This window comes from Coregonus lavaretus (genome assembly GCF_964263955.1).
Source record: "Coregonus lavaretus genome assembly, chromosome: 31".
Lineage (NCBI taxonomy): Eukaryota > Metazoa > Chordata > Actinopteri > Salmoniformes > Salmonidae > Coregonus > Coregonus lavaretus.
In genome coordinates, this window is record NC_140018.1 from 2,241,346 (window position 1) to 2,263,466 (window position 22,121).

At 43.1% G+C, this 22,121-nt stretch overlaps 1 protein-coding gene across 1 annotated transcript; it reads left to right on the forward strand.

The window, feature by feature from the left end:
* The first annotated feature begins 256 nt into the window (after window positions 1-256).
* Window positions 257-20,783, forward strand: LOC311106823 (uncharacterized protein). The gene is made up of 19 exons (XM_084149194.1): window positions 257-270; window positions 684-761; window positions 1,757-1,888; window positions 2,209-2,289; window positions 2,398-2,559; window positions 2,659-2,697; window positions 2,955-3,029; window positions 4,437-4,605; window positions 8,625-8,778; window positions 10,133-10,267; window positions 10,531-10,641; window positions 11,071-11,110; window positions 11,398-11,498; window positions 11,945-12,066; window positions 13,213-13,481; window positions 13,798-13,888; window positions 18,613-18,745; window positions 19,421-19,592; window positions 19,703-20,783. The coding sequence occupies exons 2-19, from the start codon at window positions 701-703 to the stop codon at window positions 19,879-19,881; spliced, it is 2,226 nt and encodes a 741-aa protein (XP_084005320.1). The 5' UTR covers window positions 257-270; window positions 684-700; the 3' UTR covers window positions 19,882-20,783.
* The last annotated feature ends 1,338 nt before the right edge of the window (window positions 20,784-22,121 follow it).

Here is a 22,121-nt window from a genome sequence, read left to right on the forward strand (position 1 = left end):
CATTTGCGACGCCTCCGTGTGTTTCTGTTTCTTTTGCATGGTGGCGGACAAACAAAGAAGGGCCTGTTGGCTTTGTGAACTGGCGGTGTGCGAGTTTGCAAGGGAAATGTGACCCTCCGGTCGGCATGCAAACTCCCGGGCCACATTTAGACGTCATTTTCATGTGGGCATCGTTGGGGAGGATCTTAGTTTTCATTCCTTGACGGTTCAGCAGAGCGCCTGCTGCTATCTCCCGTGACGTGGCTATATCGGAGTTAGAGCGAGAAACGGGTAAGGTTGCTTCTTCATCTCCTATTACTTTAATAGTATAGCTGACTGTATATCTGAAATCAATCAGCATAATGTGGCTATATTGGGCTGCACTGTTTGTAACATGCTATATTTTGTGAAAAATATGAATTTTGTGCCACAAAAATGCAAAACGTTGAATTATTTTGTGTCCATTACTAATGAATCACTGTTAGTAAATAACAATTGAGTACAAAAGTTCAGAACTCTGAAAATAACAAAGGTTTTGATGAGAATGTCTAGAAAACAGCCACTGTATCTTCCAGTAAATGTACCCGGCCGAGCCTGTGATGGATGCAAATGTATAATAACGGCCCACTTTTAAAATGTTTTACTGAACTACGAATTTGAATTTTCATCTGAACACTGAGTGTTACCACATCCACGGTTTTTAGCAGTCGACACAAACACCATGGAGCCGAAGAGTTGGGCCACTCTGGCTTTCCTGGCCATTCTTCTCTGGATACCTATTTGTGAGTAGACAGCTAACTTCGCCTACTCAATGTAGGCGTCCTGTATATTACTATCAGGGTTGGGGTCAGTTCAAATTAAAGTCACTCAATTCAAGAAATGATTTGAATTTAACATAAAAAAAAAAAAACGGGAACAACTTTTGAAAGAAATAGCTTCTCCTCTTTAGTCATTGAAAATTGAAATCAAAATCGAATTAATTTCCTATATTGACTGAATTCAATTCGAATTGACCCCAAGCCTGATTACTATATTACAATATCAAAGGTATTGCTTGGCCTTCCTTTCTGTGGGAAAGCAATCTAACAAGATCATGCATTGTAATTAATACAATACTTTGAAAAAAAGGTTATATCTAGAACCTAAAAAGGGGTTTTCAAAAGAGTTGTATCTGGCTGGAACCCCAAATCAATCAATCAAATGTATTTAAAGCCCTTTTTACATCAGCAGATGTCACAAAGTGCTTATACAGAAACCCAGTCTAAATCCCCAAAGAGCAAGCAATGCAGACATAGAAGCACGGTGGATAGGAAAAACTCCCTAGAAAGGCAGGAACCTAGAAAGAAACCTGGAGAGGAACCAGGTTCTGAGGGGTGGCCAGTCTCCTTCTGGCTGTACTGGGTAGAGAGGAACCAGGCTCTGAGGGGTGGCCAGTCTCCTTCTGGCTGTGCCGGGTGGAGATTATAAGAGTACATGGCCATTAAGGCGAGATCATTCTTCAAGATGTTCAAATATTCTTCAGATGACCAGGAGGGTCAAATAATAATCACAGTGGTTGTAGAGGGTGCAACAGGTCAGCACCACAGGAGTAAATATCAGTTGGCTTTTCATAGACAAGTATTCAGAGGTCGAGACGGGAGAGGGAGGGAGAGAGAGATTGCTTTGTAAACATATGTTTCCCATGCCAATAAAGCCTAAATGTTCTCCCATGGGGACAGCTGAAGAACCCTTTTGGAACGATTTTTTTGTATCTGTGTCTTATGTTTTATTTTTATAGGCCCTGGAAAAAAGAAATATAAACCAGGGCATTTCCAACAAGAAACAGGGGATATCCAGAGTTTTCTGACTGCGGATAAGACTATTTTGATAGTTGACGGTGGCTTCACAGGTACCCTGAAACCATGTTGTGGTGAGTTTCATTACAGTTTGTGATGTATGGGATATAGTTTTGAATGATAGGAGCCCGGAATGAATTACAATGGTATTGAAAACCATATGTGAGATATGGAAGAACTTCAGTTTAGTCGAGCTGCAGTGGCGGGCAAGCCTGTTAGTTCCAGATTTGTTTGTTGTATAGCCAACTTCTATGACCATGTTTGGAATTAACCATAGACGATGCACAACTACGGGTGTCCAACCAATCCACATACTCCCAATGTTGTGTCCCAAAGCTAGAATTAACCATAGACTAGCTTTTACCAAGCTATCATCTCCCTTCTTCACCAATAGGAAACGGATCTAAAACCACCACAACCGTAAATCAAACGATGTGGAGTGTTTCATTCGACACTAACTCTACTACGCTTCAGCGTGAGTATGACCCCACATGCCAACAACAGTTTTGCATACCTCTTATTACCAAAATATTTACATCTCATTAAAATGACTTATTCCCTTTTTGTTTACTTGGGTTCTTAGAAGAATGCAAGGATTGGGGATTTTGGATGCAGGAAGTAAATAATTCCAATCTTCTGTACACGTCAAAGACGTACGTGAACAATGGCATGGGATTGTTTCTGTGTGTGATGGTTGGAAGGAATTGCAGCAAGACACTGGACTATGTCAGGAAAAACATTACAGGTTGAAGATGCAGCCTCTTCCTATTAATGATGCTAATGTTTTATAACGTCACCTCCTTCTTCTTCTTGTCAAAATAATAACAAGTGCATTTTGTTACAGCTTGCCGTGGGACATGTCCTCTCATCGAAAATAAGACAAGTATGTTTTTTTATCTTCCTGTCTATGTTGTCCAGTAAAGAGTTTCAGCATGTGCATATAGAAATAGCGCTGAATGTCTTTAAATCCAAGCCGTGACATACCTCAGTTCACTATACAGCTGGCAATGTTTTAACGGCATTTTCCGCTGATGTTCGCGGAGATCGCATTCACGGTAAACACCTCGCGCGTCAGCTCAACCGGTAAGTTACCTTTTTAAAGTCTGTTAAAGAATTGAATCCCTTATTTTCCATCCACAGCCAACTGCAGTGTCTCCTGTTTCAACACCACTACACTTTGCAATGGAACTGCGTATAAGCAGGAGTCCTGCAAAGGTAAGAACCTGCTGTATGTCCCATGCTGCCGTGATTATGTCATTGTGAGATGCAGTGCTCCCTTGGTCTCGATGAGACTCCCCGCTAAAATAAAGGTTAAAAAATATACACTGAACAAACATACAAACGCAACATGTAAAGTGTTGGTCCCATGTTACATGAGCTGAAATAAAAGATCCCAGAAATGTTCCATATGCACAAAAAACATATTTATCTCAAATTCTTAGCACAAATTGATTTACATCCCTGTTAGTGAGCATTTATCCTTTGCCAAGATAATCCATCCACCTGACAGGTGTGGCATATCAAGAAGCTGATTAAATAGCATGATCATTACACAGGTGCACCTTGTGCTGGGGACAATAAAAGGCCACTCTAAAATGTGCAGGTTTGTCACACAACACAATGCCACAGATGTCTCAAGTTTTGAGGGAGCTGTAATTGGCATGCTGACAGCAGGAATGTCCACCAGAGCTGTTGCCAGAGAATTTGCTGTGGGATTATTTAAGATTTAGGGTTTGATGTTTTCGGAAGATGGGCAGGGACTCACCGTTGGGGTGCCAGGACAGAGAAGAGCTTGGACTGGGCTGAGCGGGTGCTGCCCTCCCGTAGGGGTGGGAGGGCCAAGAGACCAGAGGTGTAGGGTTTGAGCATAGCCTGAATGTAGGGAGGGGCAGTTCCTCTTGCTGCTCAGTTGGCAAGTATCATGGTCTTGTAGTGGATGCGAGCTTCGACTGGAAGCCAGTGGAGTGTGCAGAGGAGCGGGGTGACCAGTAGTGGTGTGTGGGTAAAATGAATGAGGAAGCCCCTCTGTCTCAGTATGTGTGGTCCATATATCTGATGCTGTCTGGACCAAAAGAGTATAACATGTTGCAGCCGTAGCGTTTGATTGATTGATGCCAGCTAGCATTTGGCCACTTGATGGAATTGATGGAAAATTATTAAAACTCAGAGAGAGAGATGTAAGATACATTATTTTAGAATTGAAATGTATTTATTGGTCAAATATTTGGGGAAGCCTGGCTTCCCATGGCATCCATGAACACCAGGCGATCTGCAGCGTTCTCGATAAATTGCAGGGGTTTGATGGCACAAGCGGGGAGCCCAGCCAACACTGAGTTGCAGTAGTCCAGACGGGAGATGACAAGTGCCTGGATTAGGACCTATTCACCATATAGCATACTGTAATTCAGACACCTGCAGCGTGCTCTTGGTGGAAGGTGTTGGTTTATAAATGGTCAGAGCTGTGGTGAAGTGGTAACACTCCCCGGCACAGACTCCCCACCGGAAGCCATGGTTCAATCCCTTCCCACTTGCTCTCCTTCCTTCCTGCCTCGTTTCTGTCTAAATAAAGTGAGAACACCTCAAAAATATATTAAAGAGAAACGGTGTGTGTTTTGTTTTTAGATCTCTTCTCAGGAGCCATAAACCAAGATAAATTCATCATCGACGCAACAGCACCAAAGACTTTGTGTTTCAACTGTAATGAACCATTCCAAGACCCTGTGGAACAGTTGTATCCTACAGCAACGTTTACCACTGAAAAGGGAGTTGACATCGATGGTGAAAAGGCTTCGTAAGAATGACTCAATCATAACTATTATTATTATTATTATATCATTCATAGGGCCAGTTTCCTGGACAAAGATTAAACTTAGTCCTAGACTTTATATTATATATACAGTGAGGGAAAAAAGTATTTGATCCCCTGCTGATTTTGTACGTTTGCCCACTGACAAAGACAGGATCAGTCTATAATTTTAATGGTAGGTTTATTTGAACAGTGAGAGACAGAATAACAACAACAAAAATCCAGAAAAACGCATGTCCAAAATGTTATAATTTTTTTTTGCATTTTAATGAGGAAAATAAGTATTTGACCCCTCTACAAAACATTACTTAGTACTTGGTGGCAAAACCCTTGTTGGCAATCACAGAGATCAGACGTTTCTTTTAGTTGGCCACCAGGTTTGCACACATCTCAGGAGGGATTTTGTTCCACTCCTCTTTGCAGATCTTCTCCAAGTCATTAAGGTTTCGAGCCTGACGTTTGGCAACTCAAACCTTCAGCTCCCTCCACAGATTGTCTATGGGATTAAGGTCTGGAGACTGGCTAGGCCACTCCAGGACCTTAATGTGCTTCTTCTTGAGCCACTCCTTTGTTGCCTTGGCCGTGTGTTTTGGGTCATTGTCATGCTGGAATACCCATCCACGACCCATTTTCAATGCCCTGGCTGAGGGAAGGAGGTTCTCACCCAAGATTTGACGGTACATGGCCCCGTCCATCGTCCCTTTGATGCGGTGAAGTTATCCTGTCCCCTTAGTAGAAAAACACCCCCAACGCATAATGTTTCCACCTCCATGTTTGACGGTGGGGATGGTGTTCTTGGGGTCATAGGCAGCATTCCTCCTAGAGATCCTGGTTCGAATCCAGGCTCTGTCGTAGCAGGCCGCGACCGGGAGACCCATGGGGCGGCGCACAATTGGCCCAGCGTCGTCCAGGGTAGGGGAGGGAATGGCCGGCAGGGATGTAGCTCAGTTGGTAGAGCATGGCATTTGCAACGCCAGGGTTGTGGGTTCGACTCCAGTATGAAAAAATAAAATAATGTATGCACTCACTAACTGTAAGTCGCTCTGGATAAGAGCGTCTGCTAAATGACTAAAATGTAAATGTAATGCCAAAGAGCTCAATTTTGGTCTCATCTGACCACAACACTTTCACCCAGTTCTCCTCTGAATCATTCAGATGTTCATTGGCAAACTTCAGACGGCTCTGTATATGTGCTTTCTTGAGCAGGGGAACCTTGCGGGCGCTGGAGGATTTCAGTCCTTCACGGCGTAGTGTGTTACCAATTGTTTTCTTGGTGACTATGGTCCCAGCTGCCTTGAGATCATTGACAAGATCCTCCTGTGTAGTTCTGGGCTGATTCCTCACCGTTCTTATGATCATTGCAACTCCATGAGGTGAGATCTTGCATGGAGCCCCAGGCCGAGGGAGATTGACAGTTATTTTGTGTTACTTCCATTTGCAAATAATCGCACCAACTGTTGTCACCTTCTCACCAAGCTGCTTGGCGATGGTCTTGTAGCCCATTCCAGCCTTGTGTAGGTCTACAATCTTGTCCCTGACATCCTTGGAGAGCTCTTTGGTCTTGACCATGGTGGAGAGTTTGGAATCTGATTGATTGATTGCTTCTGTGGACAGGTGTCTTTTTTATACAGGTAACAAACTGAGATTAGGAGCACTCCCTTTAAGAGTGTGCTCCTAATCTCAGCTCGTTACCTGTATAAAAGACACCTGGGAGCCAGAAATCTTTCTGATTGAGAGGGGGTCAAATACTTATTTCCCTCGTTTAAAATGCAAATCAATTAATAACATTTCTGACATGCGTTTTTCTGGATTCTGTTGTTGTTATTCTGTCTCTCACTGTTCAAATAAACCTACCATTAAAATTATAGACTGATAATTTCTTTGTCAGTGGGCAAACGTACAAAATCAGCAGGGGATCAAATACCTTTTTCCCTCACTGTGTGTATATATATATATATATATATATATATATATACACACACTACCGTTCAAACGTTTGTGGTCACTTAGAAATGTCCTTGTTTTCGAAAGAAAAGCAATATTTTTGTCCATTAAAATAACATCAAATTGATCAGAAATACAGTGTAGACATTGTTAATGTTGTAAATGGCTATTGTAGCTGGAAACGGCTGATTATTAATGGAATATCCACAGAGGTGTACAGAGGCCCATTATCAGCAACCATCAGTCCTGTGTTCCAATGGCACGTTGTGTTTGTTAATCCAAGTTTATAATTTTATAAACCTAATTTATCATTAGAAAACCCTTTTGCAATTATGTTAGCACAGCTGAAAACTGTTGTGCTGATTTAAAGAAGCAATAAAACTGGCCTTCTTGAGACTAGTTGAGTATCTGGAGCATCAGCAATTGTGGGTTCGATTACAGGCTCAAAATGGCCAGAAACAAATAACTTTCTTCTGAAACTCGTCAGTCTATTCTTGTTCTGAGAAATGAAGGCTGTTCCATGCGAGAAATTGCCAAGAAACTGAAGATCTCGTACAACGCTGTGTACTACTCCCTTCACAGAACAGCGCATATCTCAGACTGGCCAATAAAAAGATGGGCAAAAGAACACAGACACTGGACAGAGGAAGATTGGAAAAAAGTGTTATGGACAGACGAATCAAAGTTTGAGGTGTTTGGTTCACAAAGAAGAACATTTGTGAGACGCAGACCAAATGAATAGATGCTGGAAGAGTGCTTGATGCCATCTGTCAAGCATGGTGGAGGCAATGTGATGGTCTGGGGGTGCTTTGGTGGTGGTAAAGTGGGAGATTTGTACAGGGTAAAAGGGATCTTGAAGAAGGAAGGTTATCACTCCATTTTGCAACGCCATGCCATACCCTGTGGACGGCGCTTGATTGGAGCCAATTTCCTCCTACAACAGGACAATGACCCAAAGCACAGCTCCAACTATGCAATAACTATTTAGGGAAGAAGCAGTCAGCTGGTATTCTGTCTATAATGGAGTGGCCAGCACAGTCACCGGATCTCAACCCTATTGAGCTGTTGTGGGAGCATCTTGACCGTATGGTACGTAAAAAGTGCCCATCAAGCCAATTCAACTTGTGGGAGGTGCTTCAGGAAGCATGGGGTGAAATCTCTTCAGATTGACAACTAGAATGCCAAAGGTCTGCAAGGCTGTAATTGCTGCAAATAGAGGATTCTTTGACGAAAGCAAAGTTTGAAGAACACAATTATTATTTCTATTAAAAATCATTATTTCTAACCTTGTCAATGACTACATTTCCAATGCATTTTGCTATATTTCCTATTCAAACTCATTTCATGTATGTTTTCATGGAAAACAAGGACATTTCTAAGTGACCCCAAACTTTTGAATGGTAGTGTGTATATATATATATATATATATTATAATTATTAGAAAGTGCTTCTAGGTCCAAGATTAGGTTTAATCGATAGCCGGGAATCCACCCCTATAAGTGTAACTTTTTAGAGAACTTAGAACAGTATTATTATTATATATATTATTATATTATTATTATATTATTATAACAGTATCCAAACAAGCACCTGCCAGGCTTGGAAATGCACTTATAGGGTAACATTTTCCCCTCACAAAGGAACAGCTGCCCTGTGAAATAACACACAGCAACATTCTAAATAACGGGAGATCTAAATCACCTCTAGATTGAATTGCATGAAGTGCGTGTATCATGCAGTAACTGAATCTCTGGTTAAAACTAAAGTGCCTCCTCACGGATATTGTTAAAGACCATGGATTGTGTGACTGTCCTAATACGGACACCGTATTAAAGGGGTATTCAAATCCCAGCCTGGAGGTCTGGAGTCTGCTGGTTTTCTGTTCTACCTGATAAGTAATTGCACACACCTGGTGTCCCAGGTCTAAAACAGTCCCTGATTTAGAGGGGAATAATTAAAATCAGCAGTGGAACTGGCTTCAAGGTCCAAATTTGAATATCCCTGCCATATTCTATAGATGTGTGACTGTCCTAATATGGACACCGTACTCCTCTCAACAGGAAGGCCATGAACGATATCTCCTCTCTGGTCAAAGACATGAATGAGTCCTCAGCTTCTGTGTTCATGGGCTCGGTCACTGGGGTCATAGTGAAGCCCAAAGAGAAGGACATCGAGGAGGTCTCCTTTGGCTACTCCTCCAGCTCCAGCATTAAGGTGGGTGGATTTCATTTTAGTCATTTAGCAGACGCTCTCAACCTTACAGGAGCAATTAGGGTTAAGTGCCTTGCTCAAGGGCACATCGACAGATTTTTCACCTAGTCGGCTCGGGGATTAGAACCAGCGACCTTTCGGTTACTGGCACAACGCTCTTACCCACTAAGCTACCTGCCGCCCTATGAATTGATGGATGGATGGATGGATGGGATGGACAAAAAATAAAATATGCTTTAATGTCCCATAGGTACATTTGCTCTGCCCCCTTTTAAAGTTGGGCAGAGGTCAGACTTTCCTATCTTAGACATTTGAGGTCTGATAGGTGTGGTCAACTAGGGTATGGCTGTAGCTGGGGACGGCTGTAGCTGGGTACGGCTGTAGCTGGGGACGGCTGTAGCTGGGGACGGCTGTAGCTGGGGACGGCTGTAGCTGGGGACGGCTGTAGCTGGGGACGGCTGTAGCTGTTGTATGGCTGTAGCTGGGGACGGCTGTAGCTGGGGACGGCTGTAGCTGGGGACGGCTGTAGCTGGGGACGGCTGTAGCTGGGGACGGCTGTAGCTGGGGACGGCTGTAGCTGGGGACGGCTGTAGCTGGGGACGGCTGTAGCTGTTGTATGGCTGTAGCTGTTGTATGGCTGTAGCTGGGGACGGCTGTAGCTGGGGACGGCTGTAGCTGGGGACGGCTGTAGCTGTTGTATGGCTGTAGCTGGGGACGGCTGTAGCTGGGGACGGCTGTAGCTGGGGACGGGCTGTAGCTGGGGACGGGCTGTAGCTGGGGACGGCTGTAGCTGGGGACGGCTGTAGCTGGGGACGGCTGTAGCTGGGGACGGGCTGTAGCTGGGGACGGCTGTAGCTGGGGACGGGCTGTAGCTGGGGACGGCTGTAGCTGGGGACGGCTGTAGCTGGGGACGGCTGTAGCTGTTGTATCAGTATTACATAGTATTATCCCATACATAGTGAGGTCCACAGGAGGTTGGTGGCACCTTAATTGGGGAGGACGGCCTCGTGGTAATGGCAGGAGCGGAATCAGGGGAATGGTATCAAATACATCCAACATGGTTTCCATGTGTTTGATGCCATTCCATTTGCTCCGTTCCGGCCATTATTATGAGCCGTCCTCCCCTCAGCAGCCTCCTGTGGTGAGGTCCAGATAAACTAACATTTTTTTTTGTTGTCACTTTCCCAAAATTCTCTGGTCTTCCAGAAAACCTGGTTGGATCAGGAAGCAATAAGCAGGAAATCCGGAATTCTCCAACCTATAGATTTCTGGAAAAACCTAGACATTTTGCGACAAGTTAGCAGATTTTTTACAACCCTCTTTGTGTCTGACTGTGTTCTGGTTTGTTGTTGTTCAGATTGTGGAAGATCGGGGGAAACTGGGTGCCTTCTCTAGGTCTGTATCAGTCACAAAGGAAGCGTTTGAAAAGGCCTTCAAGTTAACCAACGGCAGTGCATTTGCCGGTGTTTTCCGATTCCCCAACATGTCCAAGGTATATCTAAGACTTCAATTGTCCTTTCACTGAAATAAGAAAATCAAATGACAGTTGGTGCGGTGCCACTAAGGTCGCAGAATTCCGGTCCCAATTTTCCCAAAATACCTGGATTCCGGATTCCCTACTTACTCCCTCCACTTTCCTGGAGTTTTCCAACTGGTATTTCCGGAAAACCAGAGCATTTTGGGAGGGTTATCGGAATTTTGCAATCCTAGGGGTGCTATGGTTGTCATGGTTGTCATGGACGCTCTTTCTTCCAGGATGCAAATAACAGCACAGTTCTGCATAACGAGGTGGTAGCGATCGAGATGGGCACCATCATTGCCAATCTAACCGACCACATAAATCTTAATTTTCGAAATGTCCAGAAGGTAAATGATGATGCTCTTTACTAGTGCCAGTTAATGTTACCAGTATGTGGGATATAATACATTGGCCCCTAAGAGGAAAAGTAGCTTTGAAAATGTACCATAGATGTACTGTAGGCTGAGGAACATGACACACAGACTCATCAAAAGGTTCAGTTCAGACCTCTTGGTGTAATAGAGGTTGGACTGACAGAATCAGAATCACCTTTTATTCGTCAAGTACATTTACACGTAGCAGGAATTTGACCTGGTGAAATGGTGCTGCCACAATACACAGAATATACAGGCAAAATAAGACTTTACACAGGAAACTGGGTTGAATCCCGGTCGGTCTAACCCCCAAATTTGCTGCATTTGGTGTGAAACGATTATTCTAAATACTGTACGAGTACATCAGCCCTACCCATAATGCACTACTTTTTTTTCCACCAGGGGGGAGCCATTCCATCGTGCCAGTCGTGGGACGGTAAAGGTATTTAGCTGCCATTACATTTCCTTACTGATTTGCATACTATACGAGGTAAGGTTTGAAATGGGCATACTTCTTCAAGTAAGCATAGCGAGTAGCTAGTAAACTGTAGTAAGCAATATGCAGGGCACATCTTAGTATGCTTAAAAGACCAGGAAGTCACACTCACTGCATTTGTTGAAGAAATTGATTACAGTACGAGGCCACTGTTCAGGAAGTACACCGGTACTCACGCAGTGTGCAGGTACTTAGTATGTAGTAGCCGATTCTCAACCTTTTTCCCCTCATAGGAAGTCGACCCAACTGGACAGACGATGGCTGTTTGACCTTTGTGAAAGGGGACAACATAACCTGCAAGTGTACACACCTGACTTTCTTTGCTGTGCTAATGGTAGGTTCCCTCGTTCTCTTATAGGGTTGCAAAATTCCGGTAACGTTCCCAAAATTCCCAGGTTTTCCACAAATCCCGGTTGGAGGATTCTCGGATTTCCTGGTAATTCCCTCCTTATCTTCAAACTGGGATTTCTGAAAAACCTTGGAATTTTGGGAACGTTACCAGAATTTTGGGAACGTTACCAGAATTTTGCAACCCTATTCTTTTACCAGTTACTCTGTTGTTGGGAGGGCCAGTAAACATTTCACTGTTAGTCTACACCTGTTGTTTGTTTACCAAGCATGTGACAAATCAAATTGGATTTGATTTAATAATGTTGCATATGCTCTAGATTGTTGCTGCTTTCATTTCAATTCTAAGCAGATCTATTTGAAATAGTAAAACAAAAAAAAAGATTTCTAATACATGAATCTGTTCATCACTAACCTGTGCCTCTTTTTCAGTCCCCTCCGAACCAGACGATCTCAGACAGTGATCTGAACTCTCTCACCTACATCACCTATGTGGGGTGTGGCATGTCCATGTTCTTCCTGGGCGTGGTTCTCTTCATGCACTTCCTGCTAAGGTAGGTCGCTCCGCCAACTGTCATTATGGCACTGGTCACTACTTCCTGCTAAGGTAGGTCGCTCCGCCAACTGTCATTATGGCACTGGTCACTACTTCCTGCTAAGGTAGGCCGCTCCACCAACTGTCATTATGGCACTGGTCACTACTTCCTGCTAAGGTAGGTAGCTCCACCAACTGTCATTATGGCACTGGTCACTACTTCCTGCTAAGGTAGGTAGCTCCACCAACTGTCATTATGGCACTGGTCACTACTTCCTGCTAAGGTAGGTAGCTCCGCCCACTGTCATTATGGCACTGGTCACTACTTCCTGCTAAGGTAGGTCGCTCCACCAACTGTCATTATTGCACTGGTCACTACTTCCTGCTAAGGTAGGCCGCTCCACCAACTGTCATTATGGCACTGGTCACTACTTCCTGCTAAGGTAGGTAGCTCCGCCCACTGTCATTATGGCACTGGTCACTACTTCCTGCTAAGGTAGGTCGCTCCACCAACTGTCATTATTGCACTGGTCACTACTTCCTGCTAAGGTAGGTAGCTCCGCCCACTGTCATTATGGTACTGATCACTACTTCCTGCTAAGGTAGGTAGCTCCGCCCACTGTCATTATGGTACTGGTCACTATTCCTGCAAAGATAGGTAGCTCCGCCCACTGTCATTATGGCACTGGTCACTACTTCCTGCTAAGGTAGGTAGCTCCGCCCACTGTCATTATGGCACTGGTCACTACTTCCTGCTAAGGTAGGTAGCTCCGCCCACTGTCATTATGGCACTGGTCACTACTTCCTGTATCTGAGAAAACATAAGGGCTGTTAAATCCTTCCTTTCCTCCGTCCTTGTTTCCTCAATTCTTGTCAAAGCGCATTGCAGGAGGATGTCCGAGGGAGTGTGGATATTAAAAACGAAGCCCATGGCCAGCCCGTCTCCACACGTAGCAATGATCTCCATTCACCTAAAAACTGATTTTAAACTTAACCACACTGCTAACCTTGTGCCTAACCTTAAATTAAGACCAAAAAGGTTATTTTTTGTTTTCATAAATGTTTTATATAGCCAATTACGACTCTGGCCATCTAATGGGGTCCCTTGACCTACTAACCCCTGAACTTTGACCTCTTAACTTCTAACCTGTAATGTGACCTCCAGGAAGTCGAAGTCAAACAAAACCACCCGGATCCTGATCCAGCTGTTCCTGTCCATGTTCATGCTCAACGTCACCTTCCTGTCCAATGAGTGGGTGGCCAGCCTGAACAGCCCAGTGGCCTGCCAGATGATGGCTGCTGCCATGCACTACTCCATGCTGTCCACCTTCACCTGGTTCGCCGTGGAGGCCTTCCACCTCGGTCAGCAGCTCTTCAAGTCAGGCGCCATCACCATACCGCGCTACATCATGAAAGTCTGCATCGCCGGGTGGGGTGAGTGGTCTGATACTTAGGTTGCGTTAGCTACTGTGGGTACTTGTAGGTTTTGAATGACCCAAAGATAGGGTTGTACTCTGGGTTAGTTAGCTTTAGGTAGGGCCGGTTTTGGGATGTTAGGCATTATGATGTAAGGATAATGTACCGACTTTTGGGGGGGGGTTGCTCAGGTAGGGATTTGATGTCTTCAACCTGTGCCTGAGGGGTCCAATTGAGTGTCAGTATCACTGTTTTTTTTTTTGTTGTTGTTGCAAATGGTTAAAGAATGTAATATACTACTTACCTTTTGTTTGATCCATGTCCTCTGCCTTAGTCCTGCCCAGCGTGGTAGTGATCATACTCTTCAGTCTGGGGAAATACGGAAAACAGAGCACCTACACTGACGGAGGGAAGGTGATGTACACGTGAGTCTCACTAACGAAGTAATACCTGATAAACATTTGATTTTTCACAGGAAAATAACTTGGTAGAGTCTCAGACCCAAGCCAGGCTTGACCCTGTCCCCTCAGTCTTATTATTCTGCTATGAAGGTCCTGGATCCTAGACATAATGAACATCAGCCACTACACTACATATACCCTAACTCAATACCAACTACACTACATAGTGAAATAACTCTCCTCCCCTCAATACCAACTACACTGCATAGTGAAATAACTCTCCTCCCCTCAATACCAACTACACTACATAGTGAAATAACTCTCCTCCCCTCAATACCAACTACACTACATAGTGAAATAACTCTCCTCCCCTCAATACCAACTACACTACATAGTGAAATAACTCTCCTCCCCTCAATACCAACTACACTACATAGTGAAATAACTCTCCTCCCCTCAATACCAACTACACTACATAGTGAAATAACTCTCCTCCCCTCAATACCAACTACACTACATAGTGAAATAACTCTCCTCCCCTCAATACCAACTACACTACATAGTGAAATAACTCTCCTCCCCTCAATACCAACTACACTACATAGTGAAATAACTCTCCTCCCCTCAATACCAACTACACTACATAGTGAAATAACTCTCCTCCCCTCAATACCAACTACACTACATAGTGAAATAACTCTCCTCCCCTCAATACCAACTACACTACATAGTGAAATAACTCTCCTCCCCTCAATACCAACTACACTACATAGTGAAATAACTCTCCTCCCCTCAATACCAACTACACTACATAGTGAAATAACTCTCCTCCCCTCAATACCAACTACACTACATAGTGAAATAACTCTCCTCCCCTCTATACCAACTACACTACATAGTGAAATAACTCTCCTCCCCTCAATACCAACTACACTACATAGTGAAATAACTCTCCTCCCCTCAATACCAACTACACTACATAGTGAAATAACTCTCCTCCCCTCAATACCAACTACACTACATAGTGAAATAACTCTCCTCCCCTCAATACCAACTACACTACATAGTGAAATAACTCTCCTCCCCTCAATACCAACTACACTACATAGTGAAATAACTCTCCTCCCCTCTATACCAACTACACTACATAGTAAAATACTATAAGTTCTTGCTAGGTAACCAAATGACACCTGCATCTCTAGCTGTGTAAAGATACCGAAAATGATACAGTGGCTTGCGAAGGTATTCACCCCCCTTGGCATTTTTCCTATTTTGTTGCCTTACAACCTGTAATTAAAATTGATTTTTGGGGGGGTTTGTATCATTTGATTTACACAACATCCCTACCACTTTGAAGATGCAAAATATTTTTTATTGTGAAACAAACAAAACAGAAAACTTGAGCGTTCATAACTATTCACCAAAAGGTGTAGAGACACCTTTTGCAGCAATTACAGCTACAAGTCTCTTGGGGTATGTCTCTATAAGCTTGGCAAATCTAGCCACTGGGAGTTTTGCCCATTCTTCAAGACAAAACTGCTCCAGCTCCTTCAAGTTGGATGGGTTCCGCTGGTGTACAGCAATCTATAAGTCATACCACATATTCTCAATTGGATTGAGGTCTGGGCTTTGACTAGGCCATTCCAAGACATTTAAATGTTTCCCCCTTAAACCACTCAAGTGTTGCTTTAGCAGTATGCTTAAGGTCATTGTCCTGTTGGAAGGTGAACCTCTGTCCCAGTCTCAAATCTCTGGAAGATTGAAACAGGTTTCCCTCAAGAATATCCCTGTATTTAGCGCCATCCATCATTCCTTCAATTCTGACCAGTTTCCCAGTCCCTGCCGATGAAAAACATCTCCACAGCATGATGCTGCCACTACCATGCTTCACTGTGGGGATAGTGTTCTCTGGGTGATGAGAGGTGTTGGTTTTGTGCCAGACATAGCGTTTTCCTTGATGGCCAAAAAGCTCAATTTTAGTCTCATCTGACCAGAGTACCTTCTTCCATATGTTTGGGGAGTCTCCCACATGCCTTTTGGCGAACACCAAACGTGTTTGCTTATTTTTTTCCTTAAGCAATGGCTTTTTTCTGCCCACTCTTCCGTAAAGCCCAGCTGTGTGGAGTGTACGGCTTAACGTGGTCCTATGGACAGATACTCCAATCTCCACTGTGGAGCTTTGCAGCTCCTTCAGGGTTATCTTTGGTCTCTTTGTTGCCTCTCTGATTAATGCCCTCCTTGCCTGGTCCGTGAGTTTTGGTGGGCGGCCCTCTCTTGGCAGGTTTGTTGTGGTGCCATGTTCTTTCAATTTTTTAATAATGGATTTAATGGTGCTCCGTGGGATGTTCAAAGTTTCTGATATTTTTTTATAGCCCAACCCTGATCTGAACTTCTCCACAACTTTGTCCCTGACCTGTTTGGAGAGCTCCTTGGTCTTCATGGTGCCGCTTGCTTGCTTGGTGGTGCCCCTTGCTTAGTGGTGTTGCAGACTCTGGGGCCTTTCAGAACAGGTGTAAATATACTGAGATCATGTGACAGATCATGTGACATTTAGATTGCACACAGGTGGACTTTATTTAACTAATTATGTGACTTCTGAAGGTAATTGGTTGCACCAGATCTTATTTAGGGGCTTCATAGCAAAGGGGGTGAATACATATGCACACACCACTTTTTTTTCTTTTTTTTTAAACAATTATTTTTTTCATTCCACTTCACCAATTTGGACTAATTTGTGTATGTCCATTACATGAAATCCAAATAAAAAATCAATTTAAATTACAGGTTGTAATGCAACAAAATAGGAAAAACGCCAAGGGGGATGAATACTTTTGCAAGGCACTGTAACGCTCCTTCCCTCAATACCAGCTACAGTCGTGGTCAAAAGTTTTGAGAATGACACAAGTATTGGTCTTCACAAAGTTCGCTGCTTCAGTGTTATGAGATTTTTTTTGTCAGATGTTACTATGGTATACTGAAGTATAATTACAAGCATTCCATAAGTGTCAAAGGCTTTTATTGACAATTACATTAAGTTTACGCAAAGAGTCAATATTTGCAATGTTGACCCTTCTTTTTCAAGACCTCTGCAATCCGCCCTGGCATGCTGTCAATTAACTTCTGGGCCACATCCTGACTGATGGCAGCCGATTCTTGCAAAATCAATGCTTGGAGTTTGTCAGAATTTGTGGGTTTTTGTTTGTCCACCCGCCTCTTGAGGATCGACCACAAATTCTCAATGGGATTAAGGTCTGGGGAGTTTCCTGGCCATGGACCCAAAATGTTGATGTTTTGTTCCCCGAGCCACTTAGTTATCACTTTTGCCTTATGGCAAGGTGCTCCATCATGCTGGAAAAGGCATTGGTCGTCACCAAACTGTTCTTGGATGGTTGGGAGAAGTTGTGGTCCTCTGTAGCTCAGCTGGTAGAGCACGGCGCTTGTAACGCCAAGGTAGTGGGTTCGATCCCCGGGACCACCCACACACAAAAATGTATGCACGCATGACTGTAAGTCGCTTTGGATAAAAGCGTCTGCTAAATGGCATATTATTATTATTATTATTATTATTATTATTATTATTATTGCTCTCGGAGGATGTGTTGATTCCATTATTTTATTCATGGCTGTGTTCTTAGGCAAATTGTGAGTGAGCCCACTCCTTTGGCTGAGAAGCAACCCCACACATGAATGGTCTCAGGATGCTTTACTGTTGGCATGACACAGGACTGATGGTAGCGCTCACCTTGTCTTCTCCGGACAAGGTGTTTTCCGGATGCCCCAAACAATCAGAAAGGGGATTCATCAGAGAAAATGACTTTACCCCAGTCCTCAGCAGTCCAATCCCTGTACCTTTTGCAGAATATCAGTCTGTCCCTGATGTTTTTCCTGGAGAGAAGTGGCTTCTTTGCTGCCCTTCTTGACACCAACCTATCCTCCAAAAGTATTCGCCTCACTGTGCGTGCAGATGCACTCACACCTGCCTGCTGCCATTCCTGAGCAAGCTCTGCACTGGTGGTGCCCCGATCCCGCAGCTGAATCAACTTTAGGAGACGGTCCTGGCGCTTGCTGGACTTTCTTGGGCGCCCTGAAGCCTTCTTCACAACAATTGAACCGCTCTCCTTGAAGTTCTTGATGATCCGATAAATGGTTGATTTAGGTGCAATCTTACTAGCAGCAATATCCTTGCCTGTGAAGCCCTTTTTGTGCAAAGCAATGATGACGGCACGTGTTTCCTTGTAGGTAACCATGGTTAACAGAGGAAGAATAATGATTTCAAGCACCACCCTCCTTTTAAAGCTTCCAGTCTGTTATTCTAACTCAATCAGCATGACAGTGATCTCCAGCCTTGTCCTCGTCAACACTCTCACCTGTGTTAACGAGAGAATCACTGACATGATGGCAGCTGGTCCTTTTGTGGCAGGGCTGAAATGCAGTGGAAATGTTTTTGGGGGATTAAGTTCATTTTCATGGCAAAGAGGGACTTTGCAATTCATCTGATCACTCTTCATGACATTCTGGAGTATATGCAAATTGCCATCATCAAAACTGAGGCAGCAGACTTTGTGAAAATGTGTATTTGTGTCATTCTCAAAACCTTTGACCACGACTGTACACTACATAGTGAAATAAATCTCCTAACCTCTATCTCTAGGTGCTGGATACCTAACACCCTAACTCATATCCCCTCTATCTCTAGGTGCTGGATCCTGGATACCTAACACCCTAACTCATATCCCCTCTATCTCTAGGTGCTGGATCCTGGATATTGACGTGCACTACATAGTCAACATCGGCTACTATGCGCTGGTCTTCCTCTTCACGTTCACCACCTTCATCGTGGTTCTGCGCTGGCTGTTCTACCTTAAGAGCACCAAGATCAAGGTTGTTATGGTTACCAACGTAAAGACCTTAACATCCCATAGTTTCGCATAAATGCGGAAGAATTCTAAACAAAAGGGACCAGGCGATGGAGCAACAAAAAAAAAGATTGGGAAATAGCAGCACAGAACGTTAAGCCATTAATAATATACGGTAGGCCATTTAGCAGACGCCTTTTATCCAAAGCGCCTTAGTCTTGCGTACAGACGTTTTCTGTATGGGTGGCACCACCCGTGGCACAGAGGACCACGGAGAAGTGGAAGATAAAACACATTGAGTGAATTTCAGCTAACTACTTAAACTGTTTTACTGTCATTCGATTCATTGAAACGTTTTTTTTTTTTTTTTCAAAATATCTACAGCCACTTTATTAATTCATTTCCTGACTGCTGTCATGTGATCAATGCTCATCCTGTAGAGTCTTTAGCTATCTTAGCAACGGCGCTGGCCACAATCATTTGTCCAATTTCTTTTTATATTTGGCATGTGAATACACTGTTGTCCTAAGTAACCACAGATCATACATCAGCAGATGGTAATTCTAGTTCTATTTGATGTCAACAGAGCAGACCCCAGCTAAAATGGCTGACAAATTGTTCCATTTCATGGTGTAGGGACTCTATGACATCTGGCTAAGGTTCTATATCTATGGTTGTAACCTTGTGATCCTGACCCTAGACCAAGCTGGGCATGGACCAGGCCCAGCAGCAAGGGACAGGCACCAAGGACATAGTGACGGTGATGGGGCTGTGCTGTCTGCTGGGAATCACCTGGAGCTTTGCCTTCTTCGCCCACGGGGTCCTCAAGGTTCCCTCCTACTACATCTTCACCATCCTCAACTCATTCCAAGGTAGATTAAAGACAAGACAGATATACATTGTAATATAGTTGATCTCATAACAAAGGTATCCTGGAGTTATTTGGATTCTATTATCATTCAATATCACCGTCTCTCTCTAGGTTTCTTTATGTTCCTCTACTACTACAACACCAGTAGAGTAATCGGGGAGACCACCAAGGACGACAGAACCAGTAGCAAATGCTCCACGTTGTCCAACACAGTCAACACCACCCAGGAGAACCCATACGTTGACCTAGGTCAACGCCACCCTTACCAGTCAACTAATCACCAATCCTAGACAGTGCAGAGGCTGGTGAGAGGAGGACGGCTCATAATAATAAATGTCCAGAGAATGGAGAAACCATGTGTTTTGATACCGTAACTTTCGTTATAGCTATTACTATGAGACCGATGTGAAGTGCTACGAGCTACTGGAGGTCAGAGAGACAGGGGAAATTATACTTAACAGAATTATAGTTATATTATATGTAATCTCCGAGCTTATGGACATTTTGCAGCTTTTAACTTTTATCTTTTATATTGTAGGATAGACCGACTGTACTCCACATGACCTGGCAATGAGTTTGATGGGATCATTCACTTGATGGTATCCATAGATTCTTACAGACCTTTTCCCAGAATTTGGTATATACAGCTCTGGAAGAAATTAAAAGACCACTGCAAAATTATCCGTTTCTCTGGTTTTACTATTTATAGGTATGCGTTTGGGTAAAAATAACATTTTTGTTTTATTCTATAAACTACTGACAACATTTCTCCCAAATTCCAAATAAGAATATTGTCATTTATAGCATTTATTTGCAGAAAATAACAAAAAAAGATGCAGTGTTGTCAGACCTCGAATAATGCAAAGAAAATAAGTTCATGTTCATTTTTTAAACAACACAATAGTCATGTTTTAACTTAGGAAGAGTTCAGAAATCAATATTTTGTGGAATAACCCTGATTTTTCAATCACAGCTTTCATGCGTCTTGGCATGCTCTCCACCAGTCTTTCACATTGATGTTGGGTGACTTTATGTAGAGATGCTGATTTAAGAAAAATTTGCAGTGGTCTCTTAATTTTTTCCTGAGCTGTATATATATACAGTATTTTATGTTTTAAAGAGATGAATCGCATACATTTTTTGCTTTCTTAATCTGAATAAATCTGTGAACTATGATTATATTACAAAATGTATGTGTTCATGTGAAGTGTGTGTCGTATGTACAGTTGAATTTAGTTTAACATTATTTATTAAACTTAATAATGAATAGCAACAGAAAAGACTAACACTGCAGTTGTCACATTGATATAGCTTTATTCTCTTGTATATATATATCATACTAAAAATAAACACAAGTTTAAAAAAAAATCCAAACAGAGAAACTGTACAAAAACATTTAAATTACAGAACAGTCTACTGTCCAAAAAAGGCACTAAATTCTGAAATGGGCGAAACAGTAATTCAGAAGATAACTATTGGAGATAGATTGATACAACAGCATTCAGTCATGGATTTATTTTCAAAGAGCTATATTGAATGTTTTAATTGAATGTAGTTGATATTTACTGGGGACAGGTGACATGGAGGTAAGTGTAGGTGGTCGCCTGAACCTTGACCCTGACACAGCACAAACACCCCCCGTTCAGGGGCGGACTGGGACCACAAATCGGCCCTGGCATTTAACACACTAGCCCATCTTTTATTTTATTTAATTTTTTTAAATTGAAGCACCCACAGCAGCTTTTTTTTCTCCCATTATTAGCCAAATAATAATCATTCTCCGCAATGACCTCCAATTTAGTCAGGCCCCCTGGGCTACAGATGGAACAATTTATCCTGCATCGTCCGCCTCTGACCCCCTTGCACTGGGCTCAACAAATGGGAGTACAAGGAGAGGAACCTGAGGTTACTTTCAGGTGTCTAACGTTTGTTCTTCTTCCATTTTATTTGTGTTAGCTCCCTGAGCTAATGCCTGGGCTTAAAGTTGACGTAGTAATTTTGTTTTACTTGAATACTGCTAGAACGTTCTAGCATACAGGACCTGTACCACAGCACTCCTTCAGGTTGGGAGGCGCTACTACAGGAGAGTACATAACAGGACAATTCCCCTTCAATATAGGGGTGCTTTGCTTTCACACAATACAATATCTTGTCATCTCAAACACACATGGAAACTGTTCTTCATGAGAAGGGGATAAAACACAACAGTGGAATAATAAAACAATACAAAATGGAGAAAAATAAACAAATCAAGAACCGTTGATTGATTTGACAATAAAATCATAATGTTCATTTCCAAACATATCCTTGTCATAGTGTTACACCATAAGAACATAAACTAAATATAAATACACTTGCATTTTTTCTTTATCCTCTTTTCTTCAAGGACAGCAAACCCAGCGCAGGGTTAGGGCTAGAGTCAAGCAGAGCTTCAACTCAGGAGCAGCAGAATTCAATATATAATACCAGTCAGATAAATACCCTTTTCACACTATAGGGCCGAACCAAACCAAACTGTGCTGGCTTAGAT